The 24248-nt window shown below is 46.9% G+C and overlaps 3 protein-coding genes across 7 annotated transcripts in view; 2 read left to right on the top strand and 1 right to left on the bottom strand.

Moving 5' to 3' along the window:
* LOC310756559 (uncharacterized protein) overlaps positions 1-18197 on the bottom strand; it is a 29855-nt gene extending 11658 nt beyond the window's left edge. Inside the window, exons 1-2 of one of the 3 annotated variants that reach the window (XM_083600840.1) lie at positions 17236-17734; positions 13569-13672 (exon numbers count right to left, since the gene is read on the bottom strand). In XM_083600840.1, the coding sequence (XP_083456966.1) occupies positions 13569-13672; positions 17236-17303 (172 nt within the window). In that variant the 5' untranslated portion in view covers positions 17304-17734. Of the gene's footprint in view, positions 1-13568; positions 14315-17235; positions 17735-17980 lie in introns of those variants that run through there. The other 2 variants (XM_083600841.1, XM_083600839.1) reach the window with 2 other exon arrangements.
* LOC310756746 (uncharacterized protein) overlaps positions 1-24248 on the top strand; it is a 1375527-nt gene that overhangs the window by 905532 nt on the left and 445747 nt on the right. The window lies entirely within an intron of this gene.
* LOC310756631 (uncharacterized protein) lies at positions 611-24018 on the top strand. Of its 3 annotated transcripts, XM_083601078.1 has the most exons (5): positions 628-734; positions 1265-1474; positions 5740-6015; positions 9317-9443; positions 21794-24018. In XM_083601078.1, exons 2-5 carry the CDS (start codon positions 1373-1375, stop codon positions 23389-23391), a joined length of 2103 nt encoding a protein of 700 aa, XP_083457204.1. In that variant the 5' UTR covers positions 628-734; positions 1265-1372; the 3' UTR covers positions 23392-24018. The 3 variants fall into 3 exon arrangements, with proteins under 3 accessions (XP_083457205.1, XP_083457204.1, XP_083457206.1); XM_083601079.1 differs by lacking the exon at positions 1265-1474 and having other exon boundaries at positions 611-734; XM_083601080.1 differs by lacking the exon at positions 628-734 and having other exon boundaries at positions 1374-1510.

Here is a 24248-nt window from a genome sequence, read left to right as displayed (position 1 = left end):
GGTCCTCTTCCTGGTTTCCAATTCTGCCTGGAAGCTTTGCCATCTCGACGTCCTTCATCAGTTTTGTCTGCCACTCTTTTTTGGTCGGAGTTGTAGACCCTTAGGATCATCTAGTCCAACCCCCTGCAAAAGGCAGTCAGTGGCCGCCAAAGCAGCATGGCTCCATCAGTGGCGGATTTCTGTATAAGCCAAGCAAAATCCCTTATTTTCGCTGCTGATCCCTTATTTTCGAGGTTGCTGGTCCCTTATTTTCAAATCTGTAAGTTGACAGCTATGTTGTGGGGGGGGGTTGAAATGAGGAGGGAGAGAACTGCGTACGCTGCGTTGAGCTCCTTTGGAGGAAGAAAAGGAGAATATAAATGCAATAAATAAAACATCTTGACCGAAGCACTACCAAGGGATGGATTTCGAGAGCTTGCGAGTCAGAATGGGGCGGGGGGGGGGTCCTTCTCTGCAAAAAAAAGCTTGCAAAAAAGTGCTGTTGGGTACAATCAACTTTGCACGGCTCCAGCCAGCAGAGGGCAGGTGGGGAAACCGGCCGATCGCCCGGGGGAAATGCACTTTGCACTTTCCCAGAAATCCTACGAAGGCTCCTCCTCTTCCTCCCTTCCTTCTCTCCATTTCTACCTCTCTAACACACACTCTCTCTGTCTCTTTCTCTTCCTATGTAAGATTCATGTGGTTCAGCGCCTAGGCTTGCAATCTGAAGTCGTCCTTGCAAATATAAATAAACCGTAAGTCAGGAGACTCTTCTCCCCACCCACCTCCGATTTCCAATAGGGCGCGTTTTATTTGATATTTCAAGCAATGCTAGTTGATGCGCAGATGAGACTGGGGAACTGGGTGGATGCCGCTTCCAAGTTTTTAACACTTGCAAACCAGCAGCCAACTAATGAAAAACCCAAGAATATTGAGTCAGACCATCGGTTCACCACGCTTAGCGTTGCCTGCGCAGACTGGCAGCGGCTCTCTAAGGTATCTGGTATCTCCAGTTAGGGCTGAGAGAGACACTCCCTGCCCCAAATCCTGGAGAGCTGCTGTCAGTGTGGACAGTTCTGAGCCAGGTGGACCACTGGCCTCGCTCCATAAAGCTGCCTCTATTCCCAGAGGATGGTATAGATGCTCCAGCCATGCAAGATTGACACCCACTGTGTGTGTGTGTGTGTGTGTGTGTTTGCTTTCCTTTCATTAGCTAAGCCAGGAGTTCCTGGTCCCTGTCAGTGAAGCACTTCCTTAGAGCAAGATTGCCCTTGTATGTTTGCAGCCGACTCCATCACCTTTGCCACAAGTGGCTGAAGCCAGAGACACACCAAGCCTCAGATCCTGGACCTGGCGATCCTGGAGCAGTTCCTGGCTCTCCTCCCCCCCGGAGATGGAGAATTGGGTGATGGGATGCAGAAAGGAGACCAGATCCCTGGCCAAAGGTTTCCGCCTGAGCTGGGCAGAGGACATGAAGCAGGAGGAGGAACAGCAGGTGAGAGATGGCTTCATCCAGGTGCTTACACTTTAGGTCAGTGGTTTTGAATACAGTGGTATCTTGGTTCTCAAATGCCTTGGTACTCAAACAACTTGGAACCGAAACACTGCAAACCCGGAAGTAAGCGTTCCGGTTTGCGAACTTTTTTCGGAAGCTGAACGTGCTCCATTTTGAATGCCACACTTCCGTTTTGAGTGTTACGCTGACGATTTGAGTGCCACACTTCTGTTTTGAGTGTTAACGCTGAGGTCTGTCTGTTTTTGATATTTATTTTGCGTTTTTGTTTTTGCGGTTCTTTTTTTGTGACTGTGTGGAACCCAGTTCAGCTACTGGTTGATTGTGTGACTGCAGTACATGATTTATTGCTTTCATTTTATGGATCAATGGTCTTATTAGATAGTAAAATTCATGTTAAATTGCTGTTTTAGGGGTTGTTTTTAAAAGTCTGGAACGGATTAGTCCATTTTGCATTACTTTCTATGGGAAAGCGTGTGGGGAGGTTTACTTTAGCAGAGTTAAACAATCCCCTTTATAAGTTTATGCAGCGGTCAGCTTGTTGCTGACTTCCTGGTTAAAAATCCCTTTGTATCCCTCTTAAAGAATACACATACGAATCTGATTCATGTTAATATAAAACTGTTTTACTCTCAGATTCATTCAGGTTTACAGAACTGTACCTGAAGGCAGGCTTAGGTTACATAACAAGCAAATAAACTATACCAGAGGGAAGTTGGTCCTGAGGTGACTGTAGCTGAGCAGTTACCTTTCAAAACTACCAGCAACTGACAAACTGGTTGTCACAGCAATGGGTTAGAACATGGAGGCCGTTAGTCGGAATGTTGCACTTGACTGCAGCTTTACATCCCACAAAGCGCGCCTTGGTTTTAATAATAATAATAATTTATTATTTATACTCTGCCCATCTGACTGGGTCTCCCCAGCCACTCTGGGCAGCTTCCAACCAAATATCAAAAACAATACAGCATCAGACATTAAAAACCTCCCTAAACAGGGTCGCCTGCAGGTGTCTTTTAAAAGTAAAATAGTTGTTTATTTCCTTGACATCTGATGGGAGGGCGTTCCACAGGGCAGGCGCCACTACCGAGAAGGCCCTCTGCTTGGTTCCCTGTAACCTCACTTCTCGCAGTGAGGGAACTGCCAGAAGGCCCTCGGTGCTGGACCTCAGTGTCCGGGTAGAATGATGGGGGTGGAGACGCTTCTTCAGGTATACTGGACTGAGGCTGTTTAGGGCTTTAAAGGTCAGCACCAACCATTTGAATTGTGCTCAGAAACGTACTGGGAGCCAATGTAGATCTTTCAGGACCAGTGTTATATGGTCTCGGCAGCCACTCCCAGTCACCAGTCTAGCTGCCGCATTCTGGATTAATTGCAGTTTCCGGGTCACCTTCAAAGGTAGCCCCACGTAGAGCGCATTGCAGTAGTCCAAGCGGAGGAGATAACTAGAGCATGCACCACTCTGGCAAGACAGTCCGCAGGCAGGTAGAGTCTCAGCCTGCATACCAGATGGAGCTGGTAAACTGCTGCCCTGGACACAGAATTGGAACGCTTTGGTTTTGGAATGGACTTCTGGAATGGATTAAGTTTGAGAACCAAGGTACCACTGCATGTAGGTCAGTGATCCACATTTTAAGCGCGGGGGTACACAAGACTCTGGACTGGGATTCCGGTCTTGTTTAAAACTGCGCCCATGACTCTGTGGCACAATGCACAGGAGCGTAGGAAGGGGGGGCAGTGGGGGCGGCTCGCCCTGGGTGCCCTCACTGAGGGGAGTGACTCGGCACGTCGCCCACCTGCGATTCCCAAGCCTACCCTGAGCCGTCGGGTTAGGACGGGAGCTGCGCTGCTTTGCCAGCAGCATCCCCCCCCTTCCCCCTTCGTTTTGACAGCTATGGGGAGGCTTAGGAGTTGCAGGCGAGCGGTGCGCCAAATGTCCACCATGGGTGGCCTGCTCCACTCTGCTCCCCTGGGCGACTCGCTCCGCCCCGGCTGCAGGGCGCACGTACTGCTCCAGGCACCCAAGCAGCTATCCTGTGCCTGGGAGGGCACCCTCCGCACCACGTCCCCCTCGGGAGCACACCCTCCCTGGGCAGGGTGGGCATATGCTCCACCACTGACAATACAGACTTTTTTGTCATTGGAACAATTCCCCATGGAGGGAGGGGGCACTCCCTTCTGGAACTAGCTGTGGTTTTGTTATCTTTGGGAAGGAATGTCTGACGTGGCCTTGGAAGCTAGCAGAGAATTTCCAGCTGGAAAAAGACTGGATTTGAACACGGAATACGAAGCTGGGAAACAACACTGGACTCTGGAAAAACAAACCACACTTGCTGATATGGAATATAGCTATGAAGGTTTACTTGTTGTTGTTTTGCTGTATACCGGGATATAGAGGGACAGCTGACGGATAAATAATACTGGTAAAAAATTGGGGGATGGCATCTAGAGATAAATTGAGATTATGAGCAGCAGCAAGGGTTTATCATGGACGTACCTCATAAGGAGAGTGGGAAGATAGTTTTGGAGAATTGTATTAAATTGAATTAATTTGGCAAGATTTGTAATAAGGTGGAAAATCAATAAAAGAAACTGGGGGGGGACCCAAACAATTCCTCATGGATGGCAAGTTGCACAGAACTTACTGTTTCTCCTGATGCTTTGACCACATTCCCATAATTAAAGCATTTTAAAGCTTTCCCCAAAGAATTCTGGGAGCTGTAGTTTGTTAAGGGTGCTGAGGTTGTAAAGTATCCATGACAGAGGGCCATCCAAACTCTGCTTAAAAAGCTCCAGCGAAGGAGAGTCCACCACCTCCATTCCACTGTTGAACAGCTTTTCCCGACAGAAAGATCTTCCCAATATTTACTCAAAATCTCCTTTCCTGCAACTTGAAGCCATTGGTTTGGGTCCTGCCCTCCAGAGCTGGAGAAAACAAGCTTGCTCCCTCCTCCATGTGGCAGCCCTAGAGATATTTGATGTGGCTCTCATTTCTCCTCTCAGTCTCCTCTTTTCCAGGCTAAACATACCCAGATCCTTCAACAGTTCCTCATAAGGCTTAATCTCCAGACCCTTGATCATCTTGATTTCCCTCCTCTGTACACGTTCCAGCTTGTCAAAATTCTTCTTCTTCTTCTTCTTCACATACAGTGGTACCTCGGGTTACATACGCTTCAGGTTAAAGACTCTGCTAACCCAGAAATAGTACCTTGGGTTAAGAACTTTGCTTCAGGATGAGAACAGAAATCGTGCTCCAGCGGCGCGGCAGCAGCAGGAGGCCCCATTAGCTAAAGTGGTGCTTCAGATTAAGAACAGTTTCGGGTTAAGAACGGACCTCCAGAACAAATTAAGTACTTAACCTGAGGTACCACTGTTTACTGCTAGTAAGCCAGGTATCCCCCATCTTATATTTGTGCATCTGGTTCTTCCTGCCTAAGTGCAGAACCTTACATTTGTCCCCATTGAAATTCATTTTGTTAGCTTGCGCCCAGTTCTCCAATCCTGTTCCCACAGTGGCCAACCAGATGCCCTAATGGGAAACCTGTTGGAATATTCTAGAAAGAACTTGAGGATTGGTCTAGGACAGGTTGCTAGGCAACAGAAAAATCTCCCCAGCAACGGGTGCCTTTATTAAGGGCATGTGGTCACTAAATGTCAGTCTGTGTGTAAATGAACAGAAGTGCAAATGAATCAGCAATTGAGTTTCTGGCCAGATGGCTAGAGGAGAAGGAACTGTGTTGTTTTATTTGACCAATGTATTTTTTTTTTTTTTTGTAAATAATAAAGATTCTCTGTAGAAAGAAACTCTGCTGTAAGCCTTAAAAGAATAAAACCCAAGAGTAGGTGCAGAGCACACCCATCATAGCTAGAGGCCTTCAATAGCTCTCTCCTCCAATAATTTGTCTAATCCTCTTTTAAAGCCATCAGAGTTGGTGGCCATCGCTTGCCTCCTTGGTGGGTGGGTGTGACCCCCCGTGGGCGGAGCCAGAGGCAAAAAGTGGGTGGAGCAATGAATGTGACTCTTAACTTTGGTATAGTAAGTATCGTTCTAGCTGTGCAAGCAAGAGACATGCTCACATTTCAAGTGGTACGTTCCAACCGGGGGAAAGCCCTTGAGGAGGTGTGGCCTTGGAGGGGGGTTCAGAGGGCCAGGCAGAGAGGTCTGGAGGTCCACATTTGGCCTGAGGTGCCCCCCGCTGTTGCAAAGGTCTAAAATGCCCTCCGACCTTCTTTTGTCTCCCTTGCAGATGGTGAAAACAACAGAACCACAGAATTACAGAACTGGAGAATTAGAAGGGGCATCTAGTCAGACGCCCTGCGATGCAGGAATCGCAGTCCTGGTCTTGTGGCCACCACCCCCAGACGAGAACCCCTGCTCCATTGCCAAAATGATGGTGACGTTTTCTTCCAGACCTCCTCATTCTCTGCGTGGAGCAGAAACTGTTTCTGGAGAGCTGCTGAATCGGGTGCAGGAAGAAGGAATGGAGAGCTATGCAGGATCTGCCCCTTCCCCTCGGCTTCTGGTACAGTTGCCCGATGTGCAGGCTTTGAATGCTCTGCATCAGGCATAGGCAACCTCGGCCCTCCAGATATTTTGGGACTATAACTCCCATGATCCCCAGCTAACAGGACCAGTGGTCAGGGATGATGGGAATTGTAGTCCCAAAACATCTGGAGGGCCGAGGCTGCCTATGCCTGCTCTGCATAGTTTCTGTTTTCTTTTTGCAGCTCTAAAAAGTTCTTCCTTAGCTGCAGAAGAACTTTGGAAGAGCCTGGCTGCAAGATCAGGCCAATAGCCAGAGAGGTGCCGCAGTGAGAAGCCTGCAAGCAAGACATGAGCTCAACAGCCTCACTCTCCCCACTTGTGATGCCCAGTGCCTGGTATTCAGTCCCATTGACATCTTTGGGATTTCCTTTCAGTAAGAGCATACAAAGAGCCGACTGGATCAAGCCAAGAGCCCATCTAGTCCAGCATCCTGTTCTCACAGTGGCAGTTTCCGAGCACAATACAAAGCAGTGGCGTAGCGTGGGGGGTGCAGGGGGGGCCAGCCGCACTGGGCGCAACATCTGGGGGTTAGGGTTAGGGGGCGCAAATCCACGGGTTAGGGGGCGCAAATCCACGGGTTAGGGGGTGCAAATTACTTGCCTTGCCCCGGGTGCTGACAACCCACGCTACGCCACTGATTCAAAGTGTTGGTGCTGACTTTTAAAGCCCTAAATGGCCTTGGCCCAGTATACCTGAAGAAGCGTCTCCACCCCCATCATCCAGCCCAGACACAGAGATCTAGCTCTGAGGGCCTTCTGGCAGTTCCCTCACTGCGAGAAGTGAGGTTACAGGGAACCAGGCAGAGGGCCTTCTCAGTAGTGGCACCTGCCCTGCACCCTCCCATCAGATGTCAAGGAAATAAACAACTGACTTTTAGAAGACATCTGAAAGCAGCCTGTTTAAGGAAGTTTTTAATGGTTGATGTTTTATTCTATTTTCAATATCTGTTGGGAGCCGCCCAGAGTGGCTGGGGAAACCCAGACACACGGGTGGGGTATTATTATTATTACTGCTACTACTATTATTAACCAGATGCCCCAATGCAGGAAATGAGCACTCTCCCTACCCTTCCCAAAAAGTGGTATTCAGAGCGCCTTTGAAAAGCTTTCTTAACTTCCAATGATGCTTTGAAAGAGGATTAAACAAATTCAGGGAGGATGAGGCCATTGGTGGCAACGAACCCTGACGGTTGTGCTCTGTCTCTGTGGACCGGGCAATTATGCTTCTGAATACCGGTTGGTGAAAACCACAGGAGAGGAGAGGGCTCTCCTGTGCTGCTTGAGGGTTTCGTACAGATTTATGTCTTGCCAAATGCAAGGTGGTTCTTTTAAAATGAGATCCGGAAGCAATATGAATTACACAAGTGAACGAGAAGATTAAATATTTCATTCTGAAACAGCAAGCAATGTATACAGACCAAGCAAACACTTCAATCTGCCACTTGGAAGCTCTCGAGAAGCAGCAAAGCGACTCCCCAGGTAGCCTCAGTTTGCACGGATCTGCGGCCGATCAGTCTGTGCACGAGCTTCAGAGAAACCTAGCCCAGACCATCTGATTTTATAGATAGCCTGTGTGGCGACTGGCTACGTACAGATCATCCATTAGCCAGTGCCTCCCAGTGCCTCACTTTCTTAAAACAATGTCCATTGTCAAAGAAGATACCCAGCATTATCCTCCCAACTGATTATGGCAGCTGTGTGGGGGGCTGTACCGCCTTCCAACATTTTCAGGACATTAAAGACTGTTCCCACGCCATCAAAAAACTTAACAAGAGCGAGGAAGGGGGAAGGAACGGAGGCAGGAAGTGTAACTGTGTCAGATCACTAACTCCTCGATACATTCAAAATAAATAAAAAAATTGTCCAGTAGCACCTTAGAGACCAACTAAGTTTGTTCTGGTATAAGCTTTCATGTGCATGCACGCTTCTTCAGATTGTTCAGGTATTCTTCAGATTCTTCACAAAAGTTTACACCCAGAACAAACTTGGTTGGTGTAATGGGAATTGGGGTTGCTTGTGGGTAAATTCCAAACTGCTCCCAGCTGTTGGGGTAGCTAAACCTTTCCCTGATTTGACAGCCCTTACAAGGCGACTGTCTCAGTCACTGGCAGAATCCGTCAGTGGGTGTTCCCTAAACTTATTCCAACATAAAAGCTGTTTGACGCCAAGTCTCCTCCTCGCCTCTCTGTGCGGAAGTCTCCTGCGCAGAGTGGGCTTGGCCAGCGGAGGTCCTGGGCTCTCCCCGCTGGACCCTGTGGAAGGGTCTTGGAGCCCTCTCTCCGAAGACCTTTCCTCCTCCCCTTCTTTCCTGGTGTCACGCTTATTTCCTTCCCCAATGGAAGTATTCTCCCTCTCCCTGCTGGTCCCTTCTCCTGCATCATCGGAGAGCCCTACCTCCGCTCTGCGCTCCGATGTCAGTTCCCTGACATCCGGTCTATGGTGCTACTGGACATTTTTAAATTTTTAAAATTTATTTTGACTGTGTCAGACCAACACGGCTACCTACCTGTTCCTCGATACATTTTTGTCTTCCGCGTGCATTTCCCATACAGTATGTAGGTAGCCATTGTGAAAACGGGGAGTTGAAGTAGATGGGCTATTTGTTAGGTTTCTGTTTCTGCCACTGGTGCAGGGCTTGGAGTCACAAGACTCTGTTTACATTCCAGGGATTCCAGACTGTTGGAAGTCTCACGGGAGACGGATGTTGTTATTACTGGTTTCCTGTTTTCTTTGTTCCTGTTGCCTCTCTGCTTTCACAGAGAGAGGATGTATGGTTTTTTTCTGTCTGTGTAGTTAGAATTAAAACTCTTAGCATGTAGCTCATATTTCTCATCCTTCCCTGCTGCTGTATACTCAGCGTAATGGGGGGATGTGCCTGGAGCCCCATCAAAGGCTCAGGTCGTTAATCACGTCAGAGGACTCGACCGGAGGAGTAGTTCGGTCGAACGCAAGTCCAACACTATTGGCCTGATCCAGCAAAGCTCTTGACATGTTCTCCAGCAAGGGTGACTGCTTTTCCAGGGAGAAACTGACCTTGTCTAGTAGCCACAATGGCTATGTTCCACCTCCACAATCAGAGGCACCATAACTCGGAAGTAACATTCGCTGGGGAGCAAGAGAGGGCTTTTGTGCTCAGGTCCTGCATCCCATTGGGGCTTCTGGGCTCTTCAGACATCCTTTGGATTCCGCAGGGGAACCTGCAGTCACCTCGCCTTAACTACCTCTTTGGATTGCTAAATTATCTGTGAGATAAAGCTCTTCCCTTTTTTGTGCTTTCAGGGCCCGGTGACCTTTGAGGATGTGACCGTGCATTTCACAGAGGAGGAGTGGGCCCTTCTGGATCCGGGCCAGAGGGCCTTGCACAGAGAAGTCATGGAGGAGAATTACAGGAATCTGGCCTCTCTGGGTTAGTATCCTCCTTCTCTTAGCCTGAGGTTCCCCACCCACCCAGGACAGCATCATAAGATCATAGCACGAGGTCTCAGTTGTTGTCCCTGCTGCTTTTGAGCTCTGCTGACAGAGGCGCTAAGGATGAAATGTGTGACCTGATACATACCGAGGGCTTTGTTGTTGTTGTTTAGTCATTTAGTCGTGTCCACCTCTTCGTGACCCCCTGGACGAGAGCACGTCAGGCACTCCTGTCTTCCACTGCCTCCCGCAGTTTGGTCAATCTCATGCTGGTAGCTTCGAGAACACTGTCCAACCATCTCGGCCTCTGTCGTCCCCTTCTCCCCAACATCAGGGTCTTTTCCAGGGAGTCTTCTCTTCTCTTGAGGTGGCCAAAGTATTGGAGCCTCAGCTTCAGGATCTGTCCTTCCAGTGAGCACTCAGGGCTGATTTCCTTAAGAATGGAGAGGTTTGATCTTCTTGCAGTCCATGGGACTCTCAAGTCTCCTCCAGCACCGTAATTCAAAAGCATCCATTCTTCGGCGATCAGCCTTCTTTATGGTCCAGCTCTCACTTCCATATATCACTACTGGGAAAACCATAGCTTTAACTATACGGACCTTTGTTGGCAAGGTGATGTCTCTGCTTTTTAAGATGCTGTCTAGGCTAGGTTTGTCATTGCTTTTCTCCCAAGAAGCAGGCGTCTTTTAATTTCCGAGGGCTAGATACAACTAAATAGTTATGCTAGTGGGGTGTAAAATGAACCCCACAAGTGCTGTGGGCCTATTTTTCTCTCCTCTCTTTTGCTTGTGTGGCCCTCCAAATCAGTTCTGGCAAGTTGGGAGAACCTCAGGCACAACACGAGGGGATTAGGAGAGGGGAGATTTTGTTGCCTGGCAAGTGTGATGTCAAATTTGCTCTGGGCTTCCAGAGCTCTATAATACACAACCTTCAATTTTGAGGGTCTGATTTACAAAGCAAATTTATCTGTCCTACCAAGACGCCACTGATTTTGGCAGCAGATGCAAAGAGATGAGGGGTGGGTGCAGCCCATTGCTCTGATGAGGATGAAACCCTACTCCTTCCTGCTTCTCAGACCCATCTGAGAACTCCCAGCCCAGCTGATATGCACAGTTCAGGTGTGAGGTGGGGGCTGTGTGTGTGTGTGTCCTGTGTGTGTACATGCAAGGGTGTATGTGTGAGAAAGACAATGTGAAGTGGCCATGCTCACCTTTGGCTACACTTACCACATTTTTCGCTCTATAGGATGCGCCCGACCATATGACGCACCTAGTTTTAGAGAGGGAGAACAAGAGGAAAAATATATCTCCCTCTCTGTGCAGCGCCCCTTCAGCAAAGCAGCAGGAGAAACAGAGCCCCTTCCATTTCTCCTCCCGCTTTGCTGAAGGGGTGCTGTGCAGAGAGGGAAAGCTGCGCAGCACCTCTCCAGCGAAGCGAATCCAGGAGAGCAAGAGGGATCGGTGCGCTCCGTAGGCTTCGCGTTGCTTTCGCTGAAGCCATGGAGCCTCCATTCGCTTCATAAGACGCACACACTTCCCCTTAATTTTTGGAGGGGGAAAAGTGCTTCTTATAGAACGAAAAACACGGTGCCTTCGGCATGCGGCCCGCAGGAGCATTGATCAAGGGTGAACGCGGCCCAGTCTTAGTGCCCATCAACAGTGGCTGCCCCCTGACTATCCTTCCCCTTCTGCTTTTCACACAGACATTAACTGGGATTATTCTCGAACTTGGTGTCTGTTCTTCCCTGATCAGGTCTCCCTTTTTATTCCTGCAGGTGATAGGAGGGAGAGCAGTGAAGAGAATGAACCCCAGGGAATTAAAACTGAAGCAGAAGAGAATTTGAGGAAGGACACTGTTGTTCCAGACGGTGCTGGCTTCAATGAAACTCTGATGCTGGAAAAACATCATACAGGCAAGAAACAGGAAAACGTCTCTCCTTGTGTAAGAAACCCAGCTAGAATATTGAATCCCAGCTCCCTTGGAAGAAAACATAATGGGGATAAACTGTTTCAATGTTCAGAGTGTGAAAGGAGCTTCAAGTACAAATCACTTCTTCATCTACATGAAAGAACCCACACAGAAGGGAAACACTATAAATGTTCAGAGAACAGAAAGAGTGTCCGTTTGAGCTCCAAGCTTCCTGCTCATCAACAAATCCACACTGGGGGGGAACTATATAAGTGCTCAGTGTGTGGAAATAACTTCGCTGATAGCAATAAACTGTCTAAACATGAAAGAATCCACACAGAAGGGAAACCACATAAATGTTCAGAGTGCGGAAAGTGTTTCCGACAGACCTACAACCTTTTTAATCATCAAAGAATCCACACTGGAGAAAAACCATATAAATGCTCAGAGTGTGGAAAGAGCTTCACAGACCGTAGTGGCCTTACTCGTCATCAGAGAACCCACACAGGAGAGAAACCACATAAATGTTCCAATTGCGGAAAGTGCTTCAGCCGCTACAGTCACCTTCTTAGTCATCAAAGAATCCACACTGGGGAGAAACCATATAAATGCTTGGAGTGTGGAAAGGGCTTTGCTCAGAGCTCGGCGCTTCTGTCTCACCAAAAAGTCCATTCAGGAGAGAGACCGTTTAAATGTTCTGAGTGCGAAAAGTGTTTCCGTCTGAGCTCCAAACTTCTTGATCATCAAAAAATCCACACTGGAGAAAAACTATATAAGTGCTCAGTGTGTAAAAGCAGCTTTGCGTACAAAAGACACCTTTCCTTACACTCAAGAATTCACACAGGATAAACCATATAAATGCTTAGAGTGTGGAAAGAGCTTTGCTCAGAGCTGTGTGCTGTTAAATAAAGAATCCATTCAGGAGGGAAAAACTAAATGCTCAGTGTGTGGAAAAAGCTTAAGAGATCATAGTAGCCATTCTCGTCATCAGAGAAGCCACATAGAAGCCACATAAATGTTCCAATTGTGGAAAGTGCTTCAGCCAGAATAGTGACCTTCTTAATTATCAGACGCTCCATACATGTGAGTTTGGGGAAGGCTTCAGTTGTAGCCAAACCCTTGCTTTACACACGGGGGAGAAAGCATTTTCATGTTCAGAGTGTGGAAAGTACTTTGACCATAAGTTACTAACTACCAAAGGGCCCATACAGGTGAGAAGTTATATAAATGTTCAGAGTGTGGAAAGAGCCAAAGCAATAGCCTCTTTAACCACAAAATAATCCATTTTGCAGAGAAAGAATATCATTGTTTGGGATCTGGAAAGGGCTTCAGCTGAAGGGTACGTCTTAGTATGGAATGCGGGTGGCACTGTGATCTAAACCACTGAGCCACTTGAGCTTGCAGATCGTAAGATTGGCGGTTCGAATCCTCACGATGGGGGTGAGCTCCCGTTGCTCTATCCTAGCTCCTGCCAACCTAGCAGTTTGAAAGCATACCAGTGTGAGTAAATAAATAGGTACCACTGCGGTGGGAAGGTAAATGGTGTTTCCAGGCGCTCTGGCAATCATCACGGTGTTGTGTTGTGCCAGAAGTGGTTTAGTCATGCTGGCCTCATGATGCAGAAAAGCTGCTGCAGACAAACGCTTGCTCCCTCGGCCTGAAAGCAGAGATTAGTGCTGCCCCCTCATAGTTGAATTTGAATGGACTTAACCATCCAGGGGTCCTTTAGTGTACATCAGAAACCTCATACAGGAGCAAAATCATATAAGTCCACTGAATGGAAAGAGCTTCAGCCACGTTAGTAGCTTTAGTTTCCAACAGTGAGTCCACACCAGAAAAGAACAATATACAGTGGTACCTTGATTCTCGAATGGCTTCGGTCCAAAACAAATCGGCTTCTGAACGCTGCAAACCTGGAAGTAAGTGTTGTGGTTTGCGAATTTTTTTGGAAGCTGAACGTCGGACGTGGCTTCCAATTGAGTGCAGGAAGCTCCTTCAGCCAATTGGAAGCCGCGCCTTGCTTTTCGAACAGTTTCGGGAGTCGAATGGACTCCTGAACGGATTAAGTTCGACAACCAAGGTATCACCGTAGTTGCCATGGAAAGAGTTTTCAGGTGAGTAGAGTTGGTTGCATATCACCACCAAACCCACACAAGGGAATAAGTCATTTAAATCCTCAGTCAGATGTGGTATCTGTCACAAGGACAGCACTTACACAGAAAAGACCATAGTCTCTTTTGCACATAACGCCAAAGCATGGTTAACAGAAGAAGAGCTTGCTGGATCAGGAAAACAGGTCCTCTCCACTCCTGTGGTTTCCTGTAAGTAAGGGCAGAACATTGCTCAGAGCGCAGCCTCCATTCTCCTCCACTGATGGACTTACCCTCCTTTAATTTCTCTAAACGTCTCTTAAAGCCATCCAAATTGGTGGCCGTCACTGTTTCCTGCTGGAGTGAGTTCCACAGTTTATCTATGTAAAATAAGTACTTTCCTTTCTTTACCTGTCCTGAATTTTCCAGCTTCATTGGATAGCCACAAGTTTTTGTGTTGTGAGAGAGGGATAAAAACTTTCCTCTATCGACTTTCTTCCTGCCATGCATAGTTTTGCAAACGTCTGTCATATCATTTCTTGCTCGCCTTTTTTTTAGAAATGATGTTTTATTAAACCATGGCTTAGTGATATCTGTGAAACTTACCCAGCAGTTTAACTATGGTCTGTTAAATATTATTAAAAATCACCTGTTAACAAAAGTTTGTAATCCTCATTTGACATTAGCCAGGGTTTTGAGTTATATGTGAATGCAGGGATTTACTGCTAAAAGCTACAGAGCCATGAATGAAGAGGGGCCAACAATGGAAATGGTTCTCAAGGTTTGGCTGCTCTGATATTAAGTGAATTTCTGCCCAGTGCCTCGGCTTCAGCTATGGCTTATTAACTATAGTTCACCTTGACAGTAATAAACCACAGCTTAGCATTATGTGAGAGCTAAGCCAGTGAATCTTAGGAATGTTGGCTGAGAAACAGTTTCTACCCAAATGCAATTCTGGTTTTAAACACCGTATAAGGAGTCTCTATAGTATATTGTATTTTAAAATGGGGTTTCAGAGTTTTTAGGGGGTTTTGAATGTCTTGTGTAGATTTTTCAGTTTCATTGTTCTGTATGGGACAATGACAATAAAGATAAAGAAAAGAAAAAAAGCATGGAATGATTCACCAAAAGATTCACACCGAAGCAACATCCTATAAATAACAAAGACCAGAGTGTTTTTGAGCAATTGAACACTAGTCCAGGATTTCAAAGTGACGTCTGGGGGGAATTTCCAGATCTTCGGTATTCAAACTGAAAAATTATGTTTTGGGGGGCATTTTTGTAAAAAAAGAGCTAAACTTTGGGGTTTGTTTTTTTAAAAAAGTTCGATAATATTTGGGTCTTCCTAGAAAAAACTCAGCAACTTTTACTTTTTGAAATACGGCAATCCTAACACTAGTAGAAGCAGAGGGAACTTCAGGGTGGTGGGCCATAGTCAGCCTGTGGCAGAAACACATGCCAATTGTAAGGGGATACAGCTGAAATTGACATCTCCCACATGCTCCTACTGAAATATATTTTAAAAACCAGATATTCACGAAGAAAGGGGCATGGATAGCAAATGGGTTCAGAAGTGGCAACAGCATAATTAAAGTTTGGGGAGCGAGAGACAGAATAGCTCATATCTTCTTTCATATTGACAGTGACATCCTCCAAGGAAATGTTTCGGCAGTGCCGGATTAAACCATGTGGAGGCCCTTAGGCAGCTGAAATCTCGGGGAGGAGCCTCGCAAATTATCTCCTAATAACGTTTTTTATTTTACCAATCAACTATTTTAATAAACCAAATCAATATTACTTTGATCCGTTGTCACAGGGTCCCTAAAAAGTGTGGGGTCCGTAGGCTGGGGCCTGCTCTGCCTCTTTGGTAACCCGGCACTGTGTTTCAGCTGTGCAAGAGGGGGAAGGAAGCCAGCCGTGAAGTAACTCCTCAGGAGATGGGCCACAGCTGAGTATGCACAATGTCAGATTTGTTCAGATCCCCACACATCTTGGCCATCCTTCCCCGCAGGGTTGTTGTGCATGATGGAAGGGAAGAGCCAGGCATGGCACCAGGCGGTCCCTGGTGGGGTTTAAATGCAATCCACTAAACCACAGAGCCTAGGGCTTGCCGATCAGGTCGGCGGTTCGAATCCCCGCGACGGGGTGAGCTCCCGTTGCTCAGTCCCAGCTCCTGCCAACCAAGCAGTTCGAAAGCACGTCAAAGTGCAAGTAGATAAATAGGGACCACCGAAGGTAAACGGCGTTTCCGTGCACTGCTCTGGTTCGCCAGAAGCGGCTTAGTCATGCTGGCCACATGACCCGGAAGCTGTACGCCGACTCCCTTGGCCAATAAAGCGAGATGAGCGCCGCAACGCCAGAGTCATCCACGACTGGACCAAATGGTCAGGGGTCCCTGCAACCTTTAAGATGAATGGTCCTGACTGAACCAGGGCTCCCCCCACCCCCGCCCGCCCCAGGGACCCGGGCAGCACAATCCCAGACTCCCTACTGCCTTGAGATTGTTTCTCTGATTTGTTAAATTATTCTATATGATTGATGTTGTATTTGAGATGTTCTACTATGTTCTATCTTCTTGTTGTTATTTAATGCTTGTAAGCAGCTTTGGGGTCCGTTTGAATTGGAAAGTGGCACAGAAATATAATCCAATCCAATGAATGAAAGCTCCCCCCAAGGGAGCTTTGAATGGAAGGCGGAGGGAAGCAGGAGCCGAACTCTCCGCCAAGGGCGAATCCTCCCAGGAGCGAGAGCGCGGCGCCACCTGCAGGCCGGGAGCCGCCACGACAAGACAGAAGGTAATAATAGCAACATACCGCTCTTCTTTCCCCTCCGCTCCCAATCAGCGCGGAGCAGCTGGGCGTTCTAAGTCCTCCCTTCGCGGTGGCTGCTGGGAGTCGTAGTTTCCTTCCGCCGCCGGGACGGTGAGTTTTCGTGGCAGCCGCGCTCGGCGGCACTGGCTTTCCCGTCGTGCCTTGGGGCGAGAGCGAGAGAGGCGCGGAGGGAGGCGGCGGAGAAGGACGGCGGCCGAGCGGCGCTTGAGGTGGGCGCAGCCGGGGGGGGGGCTGAGGTTTCTGGAGGCCGCAAAGGGGACCTCGGGGGCCGCTCGGGGGATGATGATGGAGGTGGGGGGAGGGGAGGGAGGGAGGAAAACCCCGTCGCTGAATCAGACCAGTCGTCCAGCTAGCTCAGTATTGCCTGCACGGGCTGGCAGCAGCTCTTCCCGGCCCAACTGGGATGGAGCCCGGGACCTTCTGCATGCCAAGCAGGTGCTCTGCCCGTGAGCCTCCTCCCTTCCCCCGAAGCCTCCCACTGGAATCCGCCTCCCACTGAATCTTGCAAAGGAGGCAACTGGAATCGCACAATGGAAGTTTCCACAAAGCTCCCTGCGCCCCAGTCCGTTGTTCAGAGCAACAGTGTTGCCCACACAGGCTGGCAGCGACCTTCTGCATGCAAAGCAGCCACCGCCCTTCCCCAAGATGCCCATCGATTGCTACCCTCCTGATCACTCTGCCTGGGCCTAAAAGTCCTGATGGCACCAATAGGGCTGGTTGGAATCAAATTTTCATTCTCTTCCCAGGCTCTGGCCGCCTCCCTCCCTTTGGTTCTCTGCCATCCCTGGCTGGATTTCTTCTCTCCCCTAGAGGCCCTTCCCCTGCCTTGGGATTCCCTTCCACCTGCCTCCCTGTTTCCGGGAGACCCCTGCACCCAAAGGCCCTTTGCGCTCATCACAGCTCCCTTTGGAGCCGAATCTGGCAAGTGTGGGGCTGTTGGGGGGATGGTGGCTTTTCTTACCTTTCTTCCTTCCAGCTCAGTGGCAGACTCCTTTCCCTGGCTGCAACCATCTGCGTTGCACTACCCATTCAGTCCCGGTGTCTCCAGGTAAAGGCTGAAACCTCGGAGAGCTGCTGCCAGTTTGTGTTGGAAATACCGAGCTGAATGAGACAGTTCCTGTGTTCCCATCCATGCAGAGTTTCACCATGGCACTCACACAAAGCACGTGTTTTAGGGTGTTTCCTTTTCTCTGCTAAGCTGGGAGTTACCTTTTGGATCAGGATGCCAGTTGGAGGTTTGTGTTGGGATGCAGATGTAGGATTGAGATCTGGGTTGGGGAATTAGCCATCGTGGGAGTGGGATAGAGGAAAGTCCGTGTGTGTGTGTGTGCAGATGGGGTGAGGCCCTTAGAAAGAGGGGGAAACCCCACTCCTTGAACTGGGATGCATGGAGCCGCCGTTGTGTCAGTTTGCAGGTGTGTGTTGGAAGAAAAGATTCTCTGCCTGTTGATATCAGCCAGGTACCTTCACTGTACTGATTTTGGCACTTGCGAAAAACTTTTTTTGTTTAGAGATGCCTACCCAGATGTGTTTTAATTTTATTTCGTGTACACTGGTCTTTTTTATATTTAAAAAAACTCTGCTTGATTCTATCTATATTTGATGGTTTTTAACTTAATAAAACTGTCTGATGACGGAAACGCTACAGTGGTACCTCGGGTTACATATGCTTCAGGTTACAGACTCTGCTAACCCAGAAATAGTACCTCGGGTTAAGAACTTTGCTTCAGGATGAGAACAGAAATTGTGCTCCGGCGGCACAGCAGCAGCAGGAGGCCCCATTAGCTAAAGTGGTGCTTCAGGTTAAGAACAGTTTCAGGTTAAGAACAGACCTCCGGAACGAATTAAGTATGTAACTAGAGGTACCACTGTACTATGGTCTGTTATGTGGGAATTAAACTCTCGTTCCCGTTTGCGGAGTATGCGGAAACACACTCCCTTTCAAAGTTTAAATAGCATATAACTTAGTGTGCTTGCAGTTGCAGATTAAATAGACAATGTGGGTAGGTGATACTTAATTTGCTAAAACGTCTTGCAGACTGGCTGAGACAGACAGCAGCACAACCAACATACCTGCTGCTCTGTTAAGACTGTTCAATACTAATTGCAGTAACTGAAATAACTGCCACAGAGTGTGTGATGTCATGAGAGTTCCACAGCTCTTGCAGTTAACCCTTCATAAAAGCATTTTGGATGCTAACATCCCACATGTTAAGCTTTTGGTTAAGTCTACTAGTTTTTAATATGCTGATTTTTATCAATTTTCCCCTTATGAATATGTTTTATGTAAACAGCTTAGATTTTAAAAATAATATTCAATGGCATATAAATCTTGTTAAATGAAATGCTTTCTTTAAAATGTGAGCTCTTAATTGTTGTTGTTGTTTAGTTGTTTAGTCGTGTCCGACCCTTCATGACCCCCTGGACCAGAGCACGCCAGGCACTCCTGTCTTCCACTGCCTCCCCCAGTTTGGTCAAACTCATGCTGGTAGTTCAAGAACACTGTCCAACCATCTCGTCCTCTGTCGTCCCCTTCTCCTTGTGCCCTCCATCTTTCCCAACATCAGGGTCTTTTCCAGGGAGTCTTCTCTTCTCATGAGGTGGCCAAAGTATTGGAGCCCCAGCTTCACGATCTGTCCTTCCAGTGAGCACTCAGGGCTCATTTCCTTCAGAATGGAGAGGTTTGATCTTCTTGCAGTCCATGGGACTCTCAAGAGTCTCCTCCAGCACCAGAATTCAAAAGCATCCATTCTTTGGCGATCAGCCTTCTTTATGGTCCAGCTCTCACTTCCATACATCACTACTGGGAAAACCATGGCTTTAACTATTCAGACCTTTGTTGGCAAGGTGATGTCTCTGCTTTTTAAGATGCTGTCTAGGTTTGTCATTGCTTAATACAGGGTAGCAAATGTGAACTAACAGGCATTACTGAAACCTGGTGGGATGGGACTCATGACTGGAATGTAGAAATTGAGGGCTCCAACCTGTCGCTCCACAGCAATGACCAGAGGAGGAATGACTTGTTGGGAAGAGCGCAGGTAGAAAAAAATGCCACGGTGCATCTATCTGCAGCAGCACAACCGGACTCCTTCATCTGCCCCAGCTGCAACAAAACATGTCTCTCCCATTTCAGTTTCCAAAGCCACAGTGGATGCTGTAACTCTCCGATGGTTTGGCTTTACCCTTGAAGGCACACTCTTCCATTGTCTCCCGAGACAGACAGATGCCATCAACAACCTGTTCGAAAGAAATATATCAAAACGGAAGGGAGAAGGAGTAGCAATCTGTGAAGGATGTGTACACTTGGAGTATGAAAGGTGGATGGAGAGCATATGGGTACAAATTGTAGGAGTAGGAAACAACAGTGACCTTACTGTGGATATCAGCTATAGACCTTCAAGCCAGACTGAGACTTGAATGATGCTTTCCTCCCCCCCCCCCCAATGCAAACAGCATTTTATTGATGTCATTCACTTCCAGCCCAGACAGCTTCCCTCTTCCCAATTCCCCGTAGTGAATGCCAGCTTTTTTGAAAAAAATCTTTTTAATTGAATTTTACATTGCACGTTTAAATTCAAACAATAAACACCATCATCATTAGGATTCCCTGAATTCTTCGACCCTCCACCCTTCCATGGTTACAATTTTCAATCTTTTCCCACTGCTTCCCGTATTTTGTCTATTTTTCATAAATAATCCAATTTTACCTTAGTTTATAGTGCATTACAAATGTTACTCAAATCCTGCCAAAGTTTGTAGTTGCTTACAGTGTTCTCTTAAGTACATTGTGAATTTTTCCCATTCCTTCTTAAATTTCTTCTCTTCCTGGTTTCTGATTTTCCCAGTCAATTTGGCCATTTCTGTGTAGTCCATTATCTTCATCAGCCATTCGTCTCCGGTCGGGACTTTATCTTCATTCTATCTCTGGGCCAGTAGTATCTGCACTGCTTTCGTCGCATACATGAATAATTACCTCTGATGCTTTCCTATAGCAGATTACCAAACATTCAAAAAGGAGAGATATAGTAGTCATGGGAGACTTCAGCTACTCCAACATCAGTCCAGGAATCCATTTTATTGTGCATTCATGGGATTTGTGCTATTCCGCAATTCCACCAGCAAAAGTTTCGAGCTAGTCGTAGCCACACTGCTTCATTCTCAAACAGTGCAGCTCTCATACCTTCCTGCTGTAATCCCACAATTTTTCATACCCCAAACATATTGGTTTATTTGTTTCTTTTGTTCCTCTTTTGTTGCTCTAATAACGTGGGGATTTGGGGATGCATCCCAGAACGAATAAGATAGAATGATTCCAAAGGAGAACTTGAAGTCACTTCGCCTTAACTGCAATCTTTGGATTGCTAAATTACCTGTGAGATAAATCTCTTCCCTTTTTTCTGTTTTCAGGGTTTGGTGATCTTTGAGGAGGAGGCCGTGTGTTTCACAGAGGACGAGGGGCCCTCCTGGATCCAGGCCAGAGGGCCTTGCACAGGGACATCATGGAGGAGAATTATAGGAATCTGGCCCTTCTAGGTAAGTCTCCTTCTTCTCTTGGCCCAAAGTTACTCACACACCCAGGGCAGCACCATAAGATCACGACACAAGGTCTCATTTGGAGTTGTTCCTGCTGCTTTTGAGCTCTGTTGGCTGGAGGTGCTATGGATGAAACATGAGGCCTGATGCATAATGAGGGCTGGATACAATTAAATAGTTGAGATGCTAGGGTGTAAAACAAATCCCACGAGTGCAGTGTGCCTATTTCCATCCTCTCTTCCGCTTGTGTGCCCCTCTAAATCAGGTCTGGCAGACTGGGAGAACCCCAGGAATGTTGTGGGGGAAACTAGGAAATGGGAGGTTGTTTTATGTGACAAGTCTTGTGCGATGTCAAATTCACTCTGAGCTTCCAGAGCTCTATAATATACAATGAGCAACCTTCAGTTTTGAGGGTTTGGTCTGCCCTCCCCGCTGTCCACGGAGCAAATTTCTCTGACCTCCCAAGACCCCACTGGTTTTACCAGCAGAGACAAAAAGATGAAAGATATTGGAGCAGACCCAGCACTGGGATAGGTGCAGCCCAGTGCTATAATAATATTTTTTTAAAAAATTATACCCCGCCCTCCCCAGCCAAGACCGGGCTCAGGGCGGCTAACACCAAATATAAAACAATTGATTGAAATACAACTTAAAAACAAGATTAAAATACAACATTAAAATGCAGCCTCGTTTCAGCAGAAACTCAAAATGAGGAGGAAAAACGACTCTTCCCTGGTTCTCAGATTGATTATTTGATATGCACAGTTCAGCTGTGAGGTGGGGGCTGTGTGTGTGTGTGTGTGTGTGTACACAAGGAAAGGTGTATGTGTGAGAGAGACAGTGTGGACTGCCCATACCCACCTTTGGCTACAATTACCGTGTCTGCCTCCTTCCCCTTCTCTGTTTTAGATAGCTGTTAATTGGAATTGTTCCGTAATTTGGGTTTCCTTTCCTCCCTGATCAAGTTCCTCTTTGTATTCCTGCAGGTGATCAGAAGGAGAGCAGTCAAGAGAATGAACCCCAGAGAATTAAAACGGAAGCAGAAGAAAATGTGAGGAAGGACGCTGTTGTTCCAGATGGTGCTAGCTTCAATGAAATTTCAGTGCTGGAAGGACCTTACACGGGCAAGAAAGAGGAAAATGTCTCTCTTTGTGCAAAAAGCCCAACAAGACTATCAAGCCTTAGCACCATTGGAAGAAAACATGATGGGGATAAACGGTTTCAATGTTCAGAGTGCGGAAGGAGTTTCAACTACAAATCACATCTTCTTGTACATGAAAGAATCCACACAGAAGATAAACCGTATAAATGTTCAGAGTGCGGAAAGAGTTTTTGTCTGAGCTACAACCTTCTAACTCATCAAAGAATTCACACTGGAGAAAAACCATATAAGTGCTCAGTGTGTGGAAAGAGTTTCACTCAGAGCAGTACGCTTTTTAATCACCAAAGAATCCACACAGGAGAGAATACACATACATGTCCCAGTTGTGGAAAGTGCTTCAACGAGAAAATTGACCTTCTTAGTAATCAAACATTCCACACAGGGGAGAAACTGTATAAATGCTTAGAGTGTGGAAAGAGCTTCACTCAGAGCTCTTCCCTCAGAGGAGAGAAACGGTATAAATGTTCAGAGTGCGGAAAGAGTTTCCGTCTGAGCTCCAACCTTCTTACCCATCAAAGAATCCACACTGGAGAAAAACCATATAAGTGCTCAGTGTGTGGAAAGAGCTTCACTGACCGTAGTAGCTTTTCTCGTCATCAGAGAATCCACACAGGAGAGAAGCCGCATAAATGTTCCGATTGTGGAAAGTGCTTTAGCCAGAACAGTCGCCTTCTTAGTCATCAAAGAATCCACACGGGGGAGAAACCGTATAAATGCTTAGAGTGTGGAAAGAGCTTCACTCAGAGCAGTACGCTTTTTAATCACCAAAGAATCCACACAAAGAAGCCACATAAATGTTCCGATTGTGGAAAGTGTTTTAGCCAGAACAGTCGCCTTCTTAGTCATCAAAGAATCCACACAGGAGAGAAACCGTATAAATGCCCAGAGTGCGGAAAGAGCTTCACTCATAGCAAAAGTCTTCGTAGTCATCAGAGACTTCATGCAGGTGAGAAACCATTTAAATGTGCCGAGTGTGGGAAAAGCTTCAGTCATGGCAGCAACCTTACTTATCATGAAAGAACCCACACTGGTGAAAGACCTTATAAGTGCTCAGAGTGTGGAAATAACTTCACTGATCGTGCTGGCCTTTCTCGTCATCAGAGAATCCACACAGGAGAGAAGCCACATAAATGTTCCATTTGTGGAAAGTGTTTCATCCATAACAGTATCCTTCTTAGTCATCAGAGAATCCACACAGGGGAGAAACCGTATAAATGCTTAGAGTGTGGGAAGAGCTTCACTCAGAGCAGTACGCTTTTTAATCACCAAAGAATCCACACAGGGGAGAAGCCGTATAAATGCTTAGTGTGTGGAAAGAGTTTTGCTCAGAGCAATGGCCTTCGTTATCATCAGAGGCTCCATACAGGTGGGTGTGAGAAAAGCTTTACACACAGGGGAGAAGATTGTTTAAACAGCTGTTAAATGATATTGGTCTACCTGTGTTGGAGCCAGTCACAATATTTGAGGACAACCAGACCTGTATTCATATGGCTGAGTCCAAGAAAGTCCAAAAGAGATCTAAACACGTGGATCTCAAATATTATGTAAGAGACCAGGTGGAACAGAAACTAATTGAATTACGATTCTGCCCCACAGAAAAAAATCTGACAGATATACTGATAAAGCCTCTTGCAGCGTGTAAATGTGAATAACTGGTGAAACGGCTAGGTTTTCTGCCATCAAATGAAAGCCAATATCATGAACAAAATTAAAGAAGGAGTAACTGGATATGAGAAAGGGTTAATTTCCTTTATGAGTGTAAATCACCCCTGGGTGAGCTAAATAAGGTGCAAGGTTAGTCAAGCCAGTTGCTATGGTAATGGCCCAGTGCCCCTATATCTGTGGTTAATGCATGTCAGCTCAGTAGTAGAGTCTATTAGTTGTCCAGTGTTATGTCCTGAATTGGTGAGTTTACTTAGAATAATGGAAATGCCTTGTACTCTTATGTATCTGTATATATCTGTAGAAGCCTACAAGCTGTGTATATCTATGTCTGGAACTGTTTTACTGAGCCTCATCTTCTGCAACAGTAAACTATTTGGATCTTAAGCTGCTTCTGTGTGGTGACTGCGTTATTATCTCAATATATGTTTCCCATTTTGGGATGCAACAGTGGATCAAGGTTCAGATACCAGTAAAAAAATCCAGGTTGGATTGTGAATCGTCGCCAAGTGGAAGAAGAAACACCATGTCTTTTGGGTGTAAGTAAATAAATAGGGAGGGACGTGGGTGGCGCTGTGGCTTAAACCACAGAGCCTAGGACTTGCCGATCAGAAGGT

This window comes from Podarcis filfolensis (genome assembly GCF_964270895.1).
Source record: "Podarcis filfolensis genome assembly, chromosome: 2".
Lineage (NCBI taxonomy): Eukaryota > Metazoa > Chordata > Lepidosauria > Squamata > Lacertidae > Podarcis > Podarcis filfolensis.
This window is presented reverse-complemented; position numbering and strand designations above follow the sequence as displayed.

Excerpts from the sequence above, each read along its gene's own strand:
- LOC310756631 (XM_083601078.1), top strand. The coding sequence starts at position 1,373 with ATGGAGAATTGGGTGATGGGATGCAGAAAGGAGACCAGATCCCTGGCC. Across the intron at positions 1,475-5,739 it reads AGCAGGAGGAGGAACAGCAG|ATGGTGAAAACAACAGAACC; the intron begins GTGAGAGATGGC and ends TCTCCCTTGCAG. Across the intron at positions 9,444-21,793 it reads CAGGAATCTGGCCTCTCTGG|GTGATCAGAAGGAGAGCAGT; the intron begins GTTAGTATCCTC and ends GTATTCCTGCAG.